At 32.9% G+C, this 18248-nt stretch overlaps 1 protein-coding gene across 1 annotated transcript; it reads left to right on the top strand.

Moving 5' to 3' along the window:
- Positions 1-9412: 9412 nt before the first annotated feature.
- LOC133871323 (ABSCISIC ACID-INSENSITIVE 5-like protein 2) lies at positions 9413-11530 on the top strand. Its single transcript, XM_062308786.1, has 3 exons — positions 9413-10449; positions 10596-10667; positions 11299-11530. The coding sequence occupies exons 1-3, from the start codon at positions 9688-9690 to the stop codon at positions 11377-11379; spliced, it is 915 nt and encodes a 304-aa protein (XP_062164770.1). The 5' UTR covers positions 9413-9687; the 3' UTR covers positions 11380-11530.
- The last annotated feature ends 6718 nt before the right edge of the window (positions 11531-18248 follow it).

Raw genomic sequence — 18248 nt, 5'->3', positions numbered from 1 at the left:
AAATAAAAAAATAAAAAAAGCTTGGCGGGATGTAAAAGTCCACCTATCATCAGGGCTTCCCATATATCATCATTTGTACGAGCCGGTACATGCGCCCCGGTACATGCGCCCAGTCGTCCCGTAAATACACATAGTTCCGCTCCTTATTTTTTTTGCCATTATTTTCAAACTTATAAATACTGAAATACACATGACTATTATAGACCCATTTGATTAATAAACAAAACAAAAATTATGCAAATAAAAATAAAATGCCACAAGTGAGCTAAAATCCAAAGAAAACACAGTATTAATATCTATATATGTTTATGTAATGATTAATGACTATAAAAGTGGTCAACTCATTGACATATATAAATAAATGAACAAAAGTACAAAACCATAACGGCCGAACAAAGACCAAAAATTTGAATTCAACAAGATCTTTTTACATTTGAGCCTTTATGAATTTTTTAAAATATTTTTTCCTACATCTTTTCCTCTTTCTAAGATTGGGATTTTTAAAATATTTTTTCATAATGAATTACAAATTTTTAATTTTTTTGAATGAATGAATATCTGATTTTTTATTATTTTATATATATATATATATATAAGAATAAGAATTCCATAGCTATATATCAAATTCTAAATCTAGGCATTTATGCATGATTTTTTTTTGCTAAAGAAAGAAAAGAAGAAAAAACGGAGTCACTAACCTTACGGATGGACGGTGTCAGAGGTCTTGGGCGACCGGGGGTGGACGGCGTCGGTGGTGGCTGGTGTCTGAGCTGGGTGGGAGAGAGAGAGATGAGAGCGAGAGAAGAGAGAGAGTAGAGTGAGAGAGAGGAAAATTTTGTTGCAGGAGAAAATAGGGAGAACCGCGCCGGTTCTATGAAATTTAGTGGCTAACACGCCACAAATTTGTGGCGTGTCTAACTAACACGCCAGTAAATTTGTGGTGTGCTGAATCCAACATGCCACTAATTTAGTGACCTTTAAATCCAACACGTCACTAATTAGTGAGGTGTCAAAAAATAATTTACTGTAGACACGTCATTAAATGCAGAGTTTTTTGTAATGAAAAAAAAAAAAAAAAAACAAACAAAAAAAAACAAACAAAGAAATAAACCTCTAATTATACATTGAGGATTCAATATTTAACGCTCTCGTGGTATTTGCAAAATTAATTTGAACTTACGAATTATATCATTGAAGATGCTAATTTGGTTGAAGTTTGGACCTTAATATTGATTAACATGTCTCATAATTTCAAGTGACAATACTTGGACACATAATTTGAAGCAACATATCACTCTATTGTTTTTGTTTTTTGTTTTCAATTTTTCGATGAGAGAAATCATTCTATCTAATAGTTAGATGTCAATCCTAAAATGTTTATTTTGATCAAATGCTTTGACGTTTAAATGGGTGAATTGATTTTCGATAAACTCTACCATACATAATTACTTCTTGTTGTAAGTAGGTTCTATCTATATTGCAAGTAATATAGATGCATGAGTAATGATTCACTACCACTTAAATATACAACTTTCCACCACCTTGTCTATGTGGCAAGGTAGTCCCCCACTTTAATTTATTTTTAAAAAATAAAAAAACTCAAAAAGTAGTAAGGGGGTGAAAAGTTGTATATTTATGTGGCATTGAATCATTATTCGACATGAGAATAGTCACATTCATGAAAAATCCAAATTTTCGAGCATCAAATTAATGAAAATGTGAATGTTCGGAGAATATTAGATTCCACAATTTAGACGCCACATTAGATGTATCAAGAAAGGTAGGTTCAAATTTGGAAAAAAACAAGATAATAATAAAGAGTTCAAATTTAAACAAAATGTGTGTTTAAATTTAAGAATTACATGGGAAATTAATTGAATAAATACTTCATTAAAAAAAAAAAAAAAAAAAAAAAAAAAAAAAAAAAAAACCTATATGTCAGAAAGGTTCAATTTTTTTAATATTGAAAGTCAAACAAGAACATTGCCAATTGTTGGGGAATTGAGCGAAGAGTAGTAATACACTGACACACCAAGAGAGCAAGTTAAGATCAACAACATTGAGGTAGCACATAAAATTCAGTAATCCAAATAAATTTAGGCCGGTCATCGATTAGGTTAGGAGAGTTTTACATCAATTATCTCGTAATAACTATTTAAATAATCAAATTACTAATAATTTGAACAGCTAATTATTGTGAATCTCAATCCTAACAGACATCATCATTCAATCTTTAGAGTTCACCCTTTAAAGATTCTCTCAATTCTATAGATATGGGCCTCTTGATATCTGGGTGAGATCATAGCTCTTGGTAGATTTTCCCTAAAGATTATGAAAAATGTTAAATTTACAACACCACACAACAACTGCACACTGGGGTCCACCCTCATGTGATGGGTTGTTGTACACTTGTTGTGATGGTGTAGTGCATGAATCAAATCCCAAAGATTATTGCTGCTTAATCTTACTAAACTCCTCCATGCTTCTTAAAAGAAGATGAAGAAAAGAGATTAAAAGATCATAATTGGTCCAACACCAGTAGGTCGATCGAAAGGCATCTGATTTTGGCTTTGCGTCAAGAAAAATGTATTTGAAAGATTTATTTTTTAGAGAGCTCTTTCAATGAGATTACAGTACTAGAACATTACCTAATTCAACGAGTCCAATTAGTTGTGTTATATTAATCACTCATTCTTGTGATATGTTTTTCACGTAGAACTTAAGTGGGCTGGTTTGACAATCCTTTTTAGGACTTCTTCATATATATATATATATATATATATATATATATATATATATATATATATAGCATTAACAAACACTCAAAACAAAATGATTAGGCTAATAAGAAAAGAGCCGCCTATTTTTGTTTTTTCAGCTTTCTTTTTTAAAATAATAATAATAATAATAATAATAATTTTAAGCTTTTTCATATGGTTATTTTGTAATAACTTTAAAGGTATGTTGAGAAGAAAATGTAAAAATGTCAATGTTGCTTTTTAAAGTTTGGAGGCGTATATAGAAATATATGAGAAATGATATCCACGTTCCACACTTTCACTCTCACACTCTCAAATGTGTACTCCCTGACGTGACAGTAAAAATTATCATTGAATCTAAAATTCGATAGTAATCATTGATCGTTCAAAATCTAATGGCATAGAATTGAGATTGTGTATAACATTTATCAAAATATATCCATAGTTCAGGAGGCTAAAGGCTAAAGTATTTTTTTTATTTTTTTTTTTCTTTTTAATAAGTACAACATTAAAAAACAAGAAAAGTAAGGAACCCTAAAAGAGAAAGTGGAATCTATCCCAAAACAAGGAGGAATGGTTCCAGAAAGCAAAGATAAAGAAGAGGTGAGAATGCAGCTAAAAGAAAATTTAGTTGCGGTTCAATTAGTCATATTGTGGGTACAGAGGTTTGCACTTCAATTAACATTACTAGCTCTTCAGCTAGTTGATGATGGGATGGTGAAAAAGAAATTCGAGAAAACTAATGAGATACGTCAATCTTGTGTGATTATCAGATTATTAAGTTCATGAGTTTCCCATGCCACACCTTTGTATGGGAAAGCTACTGCTGTCCTTCTTGGGGAAATGCTTGCTGGGGGACACTCATCTGTCCCCCAACACCCATTTATAATAAAAAAAATATTTTTTATTAAAATGTTGGTTCTGATGTTACATTAGAGTCAACTTTTTAATAAAAATTAATTTTTTTTATTAAAAAGAGATTCATAAAGAATAGATGAGTGTCCCTGTGTAACAAGACTCGTCCTTCCTGATGTCAATTCTGTTTTTCAATGCAGGGGATCCCGATCCTATACTCAGCGGTCAGCTCAATGAATAAGAAAGTTAACGCTTTTGGAATGTTGAAACGATCTATGATTCTGTGGCGATGAGCTGGAGAATATACTCTACACGTGGCCGTAGGAGCCGCCATTTGCGGCATATTCTCTCTTTGGTTCTGCTGGTACACGTCACTTTTAAAAAACCTGAACGGACAAGAAAGTGTTGTGTCAACTTCGCATTTGAAGGTAAAAGGTAAAGGTCAAAAATGACGGAAAAAAAAAAAAAAAAAGGGAAGAAGAGAAGGAAAGGAAGAATTGTATTGCTACGTGGTAACCAAATGATGCTAGCTTGGTCGTTTCGCTAATGCAAGCTTTTATGGATACATGATTACCTCCACTGAGAAAGCATGATTGGGAGGGGGGGTTATGTATGGTTTTTCTGATTAAAGACACTTTTTTTAATGACGATAATTCAAATCATAACTAATTACATTACCTTTATAATTTGATTACTCTTGGGCCAAGCCGAGTATCGAATTACAAAAGAAAAATGTTAGATATTTTAATGTATTTTTTATTTCAGAATTTAGTTTTAATTTGATGTGTCACAATTCTATGAGATTGTGGTACACTTCTTAAAATAATATATTTCATGGGATTGTGACACATGAAATTGTAATTGAATTCTATAAAAAAATGTTTGAATATTTAGCATTTCTTGTTACAAAACAACATATTTAATTCTTAAAAATTAAATAAAATATAAAACTAAATAGATCTTTTGTCTCGCCCGCATCGTTAAATTTTGAAATAATTAATAATTTAACATAATTTTAATTCAATATTTTAAGCATTAAGCCTTAGTTATTAAGAAAAAGACGTGAGGGAAAAGTTTAGTTAAGTAAAGTGAGAACTGAGAAGACAAAAGAATTGCGTTTGTTTGCTATCTAACCGGGATGGGTTTAATTTAAGAGCGTGTGCGTGCGTGAGTGCGATCCGGCATGCACAGGTGTAAGGGCACCCACCCCGGCCACCACCTAAAAATTAGGTCACGCAAGAGGGAGTTGGCTTTTGCTTTAATGCGTCTACGCGGAAATTGTTTGTCTTCTTTCACCTTTTACCTCCATTGTTCCCACCACTCACGTACGGGATCTAAAGACCTTGTTTTCTTTGCTTCCCAAACATATCTCAAACATTAGAGATAACCTAAAATATGAACAAATCAGCCTTTTTTTTCTTTTTCTTTTTCTTTTTCTTTTTCTTTTTCTTATTTCTAGATTGAAAGTAGTATGCCTTTGGCTTTGTACATATATCGGCTAAAACATCGACGTAAAGTACACGCAAAGTGTATCAAAGAAGTCCCATGTTAAGGCTCTTAAGTATAGCAAAAAGAGAGTATTAATAATTTGGCCAAAAAGATTAGGGATATTTTCTTTCTAATTGGACCCGAAAATGGCATAGAGATTGTGTGACACTTTAAAAAGTTGGTCTCGTATTTTACATTAATTAAGTTGATGAATTATAACGATACTTGTGGGTGCTCAGCTTTACATTCTTAATTGTAACTTAACTACTCATTTTAAAGTAATAGTATAGATATAATTATCATTTTTCTTGAGTCTTTTCAGATCCCTAAAGTAACGTGCTGATTCACAATATTAATTAAACCCTAGGACACTAACATTATATGAACTTACAATATTTAATGGTCCATTACCAAACAACGTACGAATTGATGTGGTACCATGTTTTCTCTTCTATAAGAAAAGGCAAGTTGCATGCCTGCTATGGCTAGGCAAAAAAATAACACTTTCAAAAAATCCGAAATTCCTTACCTTTGTTGGATGCCCGTGCTTGTACTACTATTATTCCTAAAGTCCATTCTCATTGTTCCTCTCCTTTAAGAAGAGATACATGGCACATAAGCTACCTAGCCCTTGGGGAAGTATAAGTCAAATATTGTACGTGTTTGGCCTCGTAATTTTCACAGGTGAAATACACGTTTTAAAAAAAGAAAAAGAAAAATGTAAAATGACTTGTTTTAAATCCACAATTTTAAAAGTTGAATCACTATTTTATCAAACGCTTAACTACGTTTTAAAATTATTGTTCTTTTTATAATATGCATTTTAAAACCACTAAACTAAATGGACACATAGTGGTTTAGAGAAATAAAACAAGGGAGTTTTATATATGTTCTTTTGTACGTGTTTAGTTTTTAACATACAATATTAGGTGAGTGGTCGGACAACTATATATATATGCCTAAGGATATTCCCCCGAGACGCATTTTATAGCATGGTGTGTTCATATGAGGAATGCACATGCAATAGAAAAGCATTCGGCAATCATGTTTGATTCATTCTCTAATCTCTATTAGTGATTGTTACTTTGTAATCAAGAAGAACCCATTTACTCTATTAATATTAATTGTATGCTAATTTGGTGGTCCAAGAGGACAAAGTTTGTGAGCCATTATTGGAGATGCCTTCTATTTGTGGTGTGGCCTAAAGTCTAAAAGTGCATTTGAAAGTGGCTAAACCATTTGAACCAAACATGTGTAGAGAATTTTGTACGTACAGCTACAGACGAAGGATTCTCAAAGATCATAAAATAAAAAATAAAAATAAAAAATAAAAAAGAAAAGAAAGGGCAGAGCATTATTTATACCAGAGAATATAGCTCTCAAGAAAGAAAGAGACCCTTGACTAGGTGCCATGGCCAAAATCTTCAACCGCTTGTCGCCTGTGCCATGACATTGACAAGGCAACATTTGGCTTAGAAAAGGACAATCCAGGCGAAGAGTACCATCAAAATTACGGCAATTTATATTTAATATTTATTTTATATGAAGCTCTGTTTTCTATAACGTAAAATGTGTTTCGAATAAAAATATTTTCAACCAGATTTCTCTATTTTTTTTTATTTTTTATTTTTTATCCTTTTTGAAGTGTTTGGCTCGTAAAACGGCCGGTGACTTTCGACAATTTCGACAAATGTAGAAGGAAAAGCTTAATCTAAAAAAATGATTTACAAAATTTTAAAGTTAGAAAACATTTTTCAAAATTAAAGAAGCTTGTTCGATCAAACTAAAAATATTATCGGTTTGATTATTATTTTTCGGTCGAACCAAACACATAAGAATACAAAAAATATTGTACGCCGAAACAAATAAAGTATAACTAATTAGAGTCACATTTGCTCTATCACTCTATAAAAGATAGTCAAATTACAATTAGAGCTTCCTAAAATCACTTATAAAACTCGGTCTTACCTACTAAAAAGCTAATGTGAGACTTAGCACTCGTAACATCTTTATAATTCACCTCCTCATTGTATTTAATTCATCTTTTCAATATAAGATTAGCTCTTTAAAGCGCCTACAATGTCTTTATTAAAATAAAATAATAATAATAAAAAAGGTGGGGGCTAAAGGAGGTAATGGGGTTGACAGCCAAAAAGAAAATGCGTGTGCCATGAAGGCACCAGACCTCCCATAGATAGGGAGGTGGATACCGGGGGCAATCAAGGCAACCAATCCACTTTGGACCCCTTTAGGCTTTAATTTTCCGGCTGAGGCTTTTCAACTTTATTAATTGGTAATGGAGCACCTCCAAAAGTGTTGATTGCTTTGTTGCATTAAGCTGTGGGGACACTCAGCAAGCATATCACCCATCGCTGTTTCCTACACTTTTTTTTGCATTTTCAAAATCCCATCACATTTCTTCATAATAGCTTTTGTTATTTTTTGTTATCAATTTTTTCCACAAAATTTCAACACAACCCCCAATAAAAACAAAGAGACGAGAGTTGAGAGATGAGAAAGAAAATAAAAATATTTTGTATTAAAATAATAAATAAGAAAACTCTTTTGGTTTCTTATATATTGAGTAAAACTGTAATATTCTCAATGCTTAGAGTACTAATAAGGTATTTGTTATCGGTGATTTTTTGTAATTTTTTTGACATTTTTCCTATATGTAGGAAAGTGAATGGGCTATAGGAAAGCTGTTGGGAATGCTCGCTCTACAAAGTCCATATTAATGAATGATTGTTCCAACCAAGAATGATGTTATGGGTATTATAATTTTTATCGATCATAAGTTTAGGTTCATGTTAGTTTGTTCGACAATTTGTAATAAAAGTTGTAATGGCCGTAACAAGAATTATTTTTTTATATTTTTCAATCATGATATACTCTTAAACATCTTATCAATTATGGACAGCAACATCAGTTTGTAAATAAATTTATAATATGTCTAACAACACCCTTGATGTATAACTAGCCTTGATTTTGGCTATTATAACGAAATATACTAGGATCGTTTGATAAAACATTTTTTTAAGGTATTTTTTTGGTTGAAAAAATGTTTTGATGTGACATAAATATGAAAGTAATTTTTAATATTTTGTAACTTGAGTTGTTTTTCACTACTTTCCCTTTTTAGCTAAAAAGCAAAAACTTCTTCAAAACATCGTCAAACAAGCCATATAGTGTCATATGACCAGAGAGATCAAATACTCAATAGTATATTTATTTACCATTTGCTGGTCATATTATTTTTATCATTATTTATTCTATTAGTAATGTAGTTGACCCTCTCATCATTAATAATCATAACGGTGTTATGATCTTAATCATGTGTATACAAGTTTTTGGACATCCTTCCTTTTACAAGTTAGTTTTCGATTGTGAGTTCTATTTGATGTTTGTATCATTTGGCATCAAAGTCATGCACCACATCACAAGTTCGAATCCCAAATGAAGCTATCTATAAGATAAAGGGGTCGCTATAGATATCAGATTTGAAAGAGTGGTAATATGTTACGATACTAAGTGTCTTAATAATGTGAATGTAAGCTCTTGGACATCATTTATTTGTAAATAGATTTTTAAAAGTGAATTATACACGAGGTTTGTATCAAATGGATTTTTTTTTTAAAAAAAAAAAGAAAAGAAAAAGAAGAAGCAATAATCTTTATATTCAAAAGTATAAAAGTTATTACTTAATTAAATTCGTCTGCAAAATAAATGAATAACACAAATTTTCAAATATATAATAGTTGTGCTACAAAAATTAGGTTATTTAGATACTTTCCAAATAAAGCATTCTAAAAATAACCAAATTTTATATGATCCTTAATATGGCACCCACCTAACTTTGAATTAGTTATAGTATCCAATTTTATTTTATTTTTTTTTAAAAAAAAAAGAAGAAGAAGAAGAAGAAGAAAGAAAAAAAGGCAGAGAGAGAGAGTTAGAGAAAGAGAGTGGTAAATCTTCAAATCCAATTTAGTAGTGGGCTGGGCTAGATCGTGTCTTACTATTTTGAGCAGGCTAAAATGGGAAAGTAAGCCCAAATAACTGCCTCAACGGTCACCTCTTTCCTCTCTCATGTGGAAGCAACTGTAAAACAGCGAGAAAACCAAATCCAGAGGAATTGCTATATACATACAGCGAGGGCGAGGGAGAGAATTGAGAAATGTGTAGGGCTTTCATATTGTTTGGGTCATGAAAATCAGCTCTATATTCCCCCCAAAATAGCATGGAAATCAGGAGTGGCTGTTGAGATAACAACTCTCTTTCTCTCTCTCTCTCTCTAAAATAGGATCGTTTTCAACAAATCGGCGCCGACCGGATCATTTCGCTTATTAGAAGCGTCTTTATGTTTATGTGCTCTCAGCATTATTTCACTCTTCACTTCCCTAGCTCCCTCCAACATTTTCATCGTAACCCATCAGAATGGTCTGATTTCCTAGTACGTACCTTAGTCATTCAATTTTGTTAGCATTATATTTGACTCCCATGATATCTAGCATTGTCTACTTGCTCCGGGAAATGGGTTGCCTTTGAAATACCCTACAGGTCATGCAAATCTAGTAATGGTGAAATGGCTGATAGAACAATGGTGTTCCCAAATAAAGTTCAGGGCCCGCAATCGTCTCCTCTGGCCAGACAGAGCTCACTGTATAATCTCACATTTGATGAGGTCCAAACCCAATTGGGGAATGTAGGCAAACCTTTGAATTGTATGAATTTGGATGAGTTACTGAGGAATATCATATGGGTTGAAGAAGAAGGGCAGATAGTGCCAAACCCTTCTTCTTCCTCATCCTCTGCTTCATTCTTCCTTGGGAATCTTAATTTGAACGGAACTTTGAGTAAGAAGACGGTTGATGAGATGTGGAAGGACATTGTGAATGAGGTGGACAACCGGTCGATGATTCAGAAAAAATCAACTCTTGGAGAAACAACCCTCGAGGAGTTTTTAGTTCGCGCCGGTGTTGTTAATTCCCGGCCAATAATGGGAATTGATCCGATGGCCGTTATGGTGTCTCAGCAGACAGATTCGTTGCAGTTTCAAATCACAGCCGTCCAGCAGGAACAGCAGATGGCACCGCTCGATTCAAATTTCGATTTTTCTGATCAATCAGTGTACGAGAACCGAGTTGTGGATATTGGTTACTCCGACAACCAACTGGGTATATCAATGCCGATGCCGGCAATATCATCGACGTCTTCAGGTTCTCAGGTGGTGGCTGATAGGAAGCGCAGACGCTCTGATGAGATGATGGAGAAGACTATTGAGAGGAGGCAGAAGAGGATGATCAAGAACCGTGAGTCAGCTGCCAGGTCAAGGGCAAGGAAGCAGGTAAATTATTGGACAATGGAGACCATTTTCCTTTCTTTTCTTTTTTTCTTTTTTGGTATCAATGGAGGATTTATGATCTACTTGAGTTTACTGTCGATAAGCATTTATGATAATTATGAGTTTCTTTTTTGTTTTGATTATCTAAGGCTTATACCAACGAGCTGGAGCATGAAGTGTTTCACCTAAGGAAAACAAATAGCTTGCTCAAAATGCAAAAGGTAATATTCATACCTTTTATGGTCCTTCCGCATCCGTTAGGTGCAATTTTACCCGTGTGTATATAAATATTTAGACATTTTCCTTTCACAAGCCGATTTTTAGTATAATTTCAACCAGTATGAGACACTTACAAGCCGGTTTTCAATATAAGTCTTGACCAATATGAGACACTTAGAATTGTAACAAATGTTAACAATGCCATTGGTTTTAGTTTACATTACCAAGATCATTCAAGTGGATTCATGTGCACATGCATTCTCTTCTACTTGTTTAATCATATTTGTTTCTTGGTAGATTTATGCGCAACCAAGATTCAATGGTTGATAAAAAAAATCAACGGAAAAACGTGCATCCCTCGTAACATGGATTAAGAAATGTTGGGAGTACTAAATATTTTATCATAAGATTGGTACTAAGAATAAAAATAAGATGATGTGAAACTTATTCATCGGAGAGAATCGAAACAATAAATAAATAAAAAAAAATGGTACGGATGCCAATAAATAAGTTCCACGTCATTTTATTTTCATTCAAATTGAAATATTGATTAGTAAGCCATGAGTTGGACAAAGAGGGCTTGCCAATAATTGTTTTGTCTTAACTTGTCCCTTGTTGATGCTTATGTTGCAGGAAATGGAGATGCTCTTATCTTCAAATCCAACTCCGATGCCCAAATACCAATTGCGACGGACCAGCTCGGGCTCCTTCTAGCATCTTTTTATACATGCATATTCTATTCTTTATTCTTTATTTATTTTTTTCTATTTAATTATCTTGCTTTATTCCATTCTGTCAATCAGCCATCAAATTTTGTTTGGATTGTTGAGATTTGGTTGACGGTTCATAAGGACGAACATCTTGATTAGGCTTTGAGATTAGAAGAAAACAAAAAAAAAGAGTAAAAATAACGTATGTAGATAGAAAATTATTAAAAATAAATAAATAAAATAAAATAAAATTACGGGCACCAAAAATAGTCATAAACTTTGGCATTCTTTGGATACTCAATAAATTAAAAGAGAGAACTTTATTTGTAACTCTTGAACTTTCACTCTTTTGAAAATGAGGTACCTAAATTTTAAAAAGTCTCAATATAGGGTATCCATTTTTCAAAAAGTTTGAATTTCAGTAATTTGTTAAAATTTTCCATTAAATCTTATCAAAATTTCAAATATACCATTGTGTTTATTTTTTAAAAAATTATAAAAATTGTCAAAGATTTAAGCACGAGTATTTTTGTAAATTTCTTTAAATTCTAACCAATACCTAAATCTTAGCAAATTTTTTTCTTAAAAAAAAATGATTGGTATTTTGAAAATTTTGACATGATTTAACAGAAAATTATAACTGAGGATTGAGATTGAAACTTTCTACAACATAAATACCCTAAATTGAGACGTTTTAAAATTTAGGTACCTTCTTTCAAAAGTAATGAAAGTTCATAAATTATAAATGACTTTTTATTGATTTATTTTTAAAAAATAAATCGCTTGGAAGGGGTCACTAAAATATGCAATGCGTCACCATATGGAGTAGTTGAACTATGTCTCGCCATAATAAGATCAGCAAGAAAGGGACAATGAGTCGAATAATTGAAGCCTACCCTGTGTCATTTGGTTTATCCGAACCCGGTAAAGTTTTATGCAAATTGGATTTTGATGCTATGTTTGTTTCAGTGTAAAATGATTTTTATTGTAAAATATTTTTTAGGGAAGTCATTTTTCAGAAATATATTTTTTGTCAAAATTATTTGTCAGTCTTTGGCACGTACGGAAAATTATAAATATTTTTTATATTTTAATTTAATCATATTAATTTTAAAAAATTAAATTTTATTCACAAAAAATATATTAATAAAAAATAATATAAAAATATTTTCATACAATTTTCGACAAATGTGGCCGGAATTAGGCCATTTGTGCCGGATTTCGGCCAGTATCCCGGCCAGATAGCCGGAGATCCGGCTACTCCTGCCAGATTTCGGCTAGGCTGGCCGGAATCTGGCACGGTATCGTCGAAATCCAGCAACGTTTGCTGAACGTCGCCGGATTCTGGCATAATTTGTCGGATTTCGGCATTAACCGGTGTCGGAGTCTGGCTTGTCGGAATCCGGCGATAATCAACTGCTTGAACGTAAAGGTCAACTGCGTTGTTTAAAAGAGAGTCGACTGCGTCTACCATCTACGGAAAACGATTTACGCTTTTAAAAAGCGTAAATTATTTTCTTAAATTTATTAAGCATTTTTTGTCAAACCGAAATCATTTTTCGGTTGACCATTATTTTCGCCCTTACCAAACACCGAAAAATACCGAAATAATTTTATGCCGAAACAAATGGGGCATAAGATATATATATATTTTTTAATCAGTTCATTAAATTGATTATGTATTTAAAATATATGTGATTAAATTATTAAAGCCATGTTTAGATGTATGATCCTTCAGCTTCATCTTTTGCAGAGCCATACATGTTTAGATGTACAAACATTTCTTTGCCTAGATCTCCATTACAATGATTGATTGTGATGCAATATTTTCAAGTTTTAAGTTCTTGTGCATGTTGGATTTGCCGTATAGAAAGCTTTATTTTGTACCGAGCTCTATCAGGAGATTAAAGCATTTAAGATATTTTGATCTTTCTCAAAATTACTTCAAGAAGCTGTCTAATTCTATAACTAGTTTGCATAATTTGCAAAAACTAAGACTCTACGAGTATACGGCATTAGAAGAATTGCCAAGAGACATCAAACAATTAATCAACCTTAGGCATCTTGACATAAATGAATGCAATGTTTTGACTTATGTGCCACGTGGATTGGTCAACTGACTAATCTTCAGAAGTTATCAAGATTTGTAGACCACTCTGATTCTCAAGACATAGAGTTAGGTACACAAAATAACCATACTTTGGGGTGAGATTCTATCATAAAAACAATGTGTAAAAACTAACAAAACAACAAAATGGGTATTCTATATTATTTCAGGAATTTATTTAGCATGCCAAGCATGTCCTAAATTTTTGTCCTAAAAAGGGTGAAACCAAATTTTTATTTTAGGAGCCAAAAGTAAAGGATATGAATGACAAATAATTCTCCTTGGACAAGAAATAAGTCACCCGCGAGTTGTCATCACACGTCAAACGAGACTCTACCACTAGTTGTCATCCAACTCTCAATGGTATATCGTCTGTCGATAAATCCTAAACATCAATAGTGGGATGAACTAGGGGTGAAAATGCGGTTACGGTTAGTAGTTTTTGGGCAAAACCGCTAATCGTAACCGGCTGGGTGGTTAGGCGGTTGGTGGTTTTCAAATAACCGCTGGCAAAACCGCTAATCGTAACCAGCTTGACGGTTAGGCAGTTGGCGATTTTCAAATAACCGCCAATCGGGAATCTTTTTTTTTTTTTAAGCTGTTGGACTAGTGGACCTGTTTTGAACCTTTTTTGGCCTAGTTTTTTAAGGCCTAGTTTCTATTATGCAATTTGTTAAATTAGGCTATTCTGCAATTTAAATTAAGTTACTTGTAGTAACAATGTTTTTTTATACAAGTATAAACATGGCACCTACTGAGAAGTTCTACATATCAAGAGCCAAGTCTAGTAGTCTACAAAATTTCCTACATTTTCCTGCAACATTTATTTCACCCTTGAGTAGGGATCATATTGAGATCAAATTCAAAACACAAGTCAACACACCATATTCAAAACACAAGTCAACTATCAACACAACCCACACTCACAACATGGTTTGATTCACAACATCAAAAAATCAAACCATATTCAAATAACCCATAGTCTATAGTCCACACACCCACACCCACAACATGGTTTGATTCACAACATAAAAATCAAACTATATTCAATAGTTTATAGTCCACAAGTTTATACACCCACGCTCATCAATTATCAAACCATATTCAAAAATCAAACCATATCCATAGTCCACACACCCACACTCAACATAAAAAAATCTTGTGGAAATAACAATATGACTTCCATTTGGTCTTCTAGCAAAATCCTGTGGAACTAACAACAATAAATATTATAAACTTAAAAAATTGACAAACTAAGCAATTATATTGTAATATAAATATAATGACAAGTCAAAAAATGATAACCTTCCTCTAGGAATAAGATGTTTCAGTCGTCCTTGTATTTGAATACTGATTCTTAGGCCCATCTACAATAGAAAAAGTTTGAGTTAAAAAATAATTAGTGAAAAGTAACTGAAATGAGTTTATAAAAAACTAATTCATAAAAAATTACCAGGTTCATTATAGCTTTTTATAAAGTCTTGAAACACTTCCTCATAGATGATTGGACGGTTCTTTAACCAGTCTTGTGTGTAAATCAAGGCCTCAACGGTAAGTGGAGACAATGAGCTCCTAAAGATATCCAATACACGTCCTCTGTTGCTAAAGGCGGACTTAGAGGCAACGTTGGAAATAAGGATGGCCAATACATCACGAGTTATCGCTGCGAGAGTAGGATATTTTTGTACATTAACCTTCCACCAATTTAAGATGTCAAAATCTATAATATTTGCTTCACACTCATCCAACAAATATCAATCCACCTCCGACCTGCATTCCAAGTCATTCTCTACGACAAGGTGTTGGGAAAACATATTCATATATTGTGTCTCTTTATCTTCATCGCTACAGATATGATTAACATTTGTTCTTCTTATATCTTCAACAATGTTAAATGACTCCCCTACTCCCCCCATGAAACTTATTGTTTTGCCCAATTCAACGATTCAGAATGTCTCTCACTTTTGGCTTTCTTTGATCCGCCCACACAGGCCCATTGCATTTTCTCAACCAAAACACCAACGCCTTTATTTTGTTGTGTGGACCAATAACAAAACCAACATACAACATTAAGTTGATAATATCCATAATCCCCTAATACTTTTTATATTTTTGTTTCATACTAAAACTCATTGAACTCAAGACCTAATCTTCACTGAGACAACCATCATTCAAGGTATTTTGAATAATACAAAGTTGCAAAAAATATGAATTGAAAGTAACATGAGTTGAACCATAGAACTTCAATGTAGCTTTATAAAAAGTTTGCAAAAACGTCGCAAATGCCCTAGCATTTTTCCAATCAATGGGTTGAGGAACAACAAAATGATTATGCTCATCTTCCCCCAATAGGTCAAAAGCTTTTTGGTACTTCTCAGCAGTGTTCAACATCAAATATGTAGAATTCCATCTAGTTGGAATATCTAGACACACCATGTTTTTACATTTAATTTTTTCCCGCTCTATACAATCTTTAAACTTTGACATCCTCTCCGGTGAATACCTCACATATCTCATTGCGTTCCTTATATCGATAACACAGTCACCTAAGTCTTTCATGCCTTCATGCACAACAAGGTTTAAAATATGAGCAGCACAACGCATGTGAATAAATTTTCCTCCCAAAACAGTATGACTAATGTTCTTCATCATTTTTCTTATATACTCAATCCCCACATCATTGGCTGAGGCATTATCGACTGTAATAGTGAACACACTATCAATTCTCCACTGGGTCAATGCACTTTCTATCATCCTTCAAATAGTTTCACCCTTATGATTGGGAATTTGGTTAAACTTGAGTATTTTTTTTATGCATTGTCCAATTAGAGTCTATGAAGCTAGCGGTAACACACATGTAGTTTAGGGCAACACTTGCATTGGAAGGTGTTTCAGAATTGTTATCTACCATAACAGGGGTAGTTGTATCACTCAAAGTGTCTGCCATCTGTTATTAGATAAACAATAAAAATTATTTAACAACCAAAATGAAGATGAATCACTCCTAAAAAAAAAAGAAATATCGTTTCAAATAAAAAGCTAAAAAATATAAATCTTCATTGATCTAATTACAAAATGATTTCTTCATTTATCAAGCATCTCATAGATAAAAGAAGAATCACAAAACAGAGTGAGCAAGAAATAGAAAGAAGACCTGTCTTGTGAGTTGGGTTTAAAAGAACTCATCTAAGCCTTAATCCTTACAGTCTTAGTTACAGATCAGTGTACATATAAGAAATAGTACAACAAAAGTATGAGTTTGGAGTTAAAAAAACAAATAACTCCAATCCAGTTATGTGACCACTAATCAAACCTAGATCATGTCTCTAGACAGAAGTATTCATCAACAATTAAGCTAGCAACATCTACATTTCTGCCGCAAATAAACATCGACTATGAACATAAAAACAGATTAAAAACAAAAACAAAAAAGTGAAAATAAATAAAGACAAACTGTTGTACATATAGATCAACGAATCATCCTAAAAAACATATTATTTTATTATTTTTACTTCTCTGAAAAACAGTTTTACTCTTAGAAAAAAAAAAAAAAAAATCGAAGAAGAGGGCAAACAGCCAAACCAATTCAAAACGCAAAAATGGGCAACCAGAAATCAAACTATAACAAACAAACAAATCAAAGTATGATTTTCAGTGTTCACCCTTTACTACAGCTGTAAATGTGACGAAATCCAACTATAACAAATCAAAACTAAAACAAATCAAACAAATAATTAAAACATAAACCCAAAACACAGTCTATTAAGTCTAATGACAAAAGAAAAAAGAAAACTTACTAGCAAAGTCGTAAAGAGTGAGGTAGAGAGGACGGAGAGTGGTGGAGAAACAACAATAGTGGAGCGTTGGAGCTTCTGGGCGGAGAGAGAGAGGTCGGCGAGTGGCAGGGTGTTGCGAGAAGGGAGATTCGGAGATGATAAAGTCGAGAGGTTGAGGGCTGAGGAGTGAGGCGGTGCAGTGAGAGTTGGGAGAATGAGAGGAGCCGGAGCCCTTAGGGTTTTTTCGTTTATGCTTTTATGCGTTGCTTTAGGTTTAGAGTCTTTAGATTGAATTGAAATGGTGCCAACACCAACACGATGTCGTTTTATATATAATTTTTTTTTTGTTTTAAAAAAAAATAATAATAATAAAGGCGGTTGTAAAAATCGCTAATCACCTTTGCAGGATGGTTATTGGTTAGCAGTTTTAGCGGTTTTACGGTTAGCGGTTATGGGCAGTTAGCGAGCAGTTATTGCGGGCGGTTATTTCACCCCTAGGATGAACATCGATATCTCTAGTTCAATTTTATAATATTATCAATTTTATATTTATGATAATATAAAAATATATCTTTAATTACCGGAATAAAATATATCTTTCACACACGATATCAGCTTCATTGAAAACTTTGGCGCGATGATAAATATTAACGACCTTTTCATACAAGGTTAAGATAGTTTCCTATAAATCATATCAAAACGACTTCGTTCCAGTAAAATGATTTATTTACAATTTCTAACCAGTTTTTAGACCAATTATCAAACATTTTAAAGAAAAAAATGGCAGAAGAATACATCCAATTACAATTTTTTTATTTTTTTATTTTTTTATTTTATGCTTGAAATTTAAAAACAAGTTTCGAAAACACGAAGCATGGTAGAAATCTTTCCAAATTAGTCATCTTCTATGCTTGTTTGTCTCTCTTTTTCTGCACCTTTCCTATTGATTCTCTGCTTCCTCCTCCGTTTCCTTTGATTTTCCTGGAAAAT

Source organism: Alnus glutinosa, chromosome 1 (genome assembly GCF_958979055.1).
Source record: "Alnus glutinosa chromosome 1, dhAlnGlut1.1, whole genome shotgun sequence".
Taxonomy (NCBI): Eukaryota; Viridiplantae; Streptophyta; class Magnoliopsida; order Fagales; family Betulaceae; genus Alnus; species Alnus glutinosa.
This window is presented reverse-complemented; position numbering and strand designations above follow the sequence as displayed.

Coding starts and splice junctions, on each gene's coding strand:
- LOC133871323 (XM_062308786.1), top strand. CDS start 9,688: ATGGCTGATAGAACAATGGTGTTCCCAAATAAAGTTCAGGGCCCGCAA. Junction 10,450..10,595: donor GGTCAAGGGCAAGGAAGCAG/GTAAATTATTGG, acceptor TGATTATCTAAG/GCTTATACCAACGAGCTGGA. Junction 10,668..11,298: donor GCTTGCTCAAAATGCAAAAG/GTAATATTCATA, acceptor CTTATGTTGCAG/GAAATGGAGATGCTCTTATC.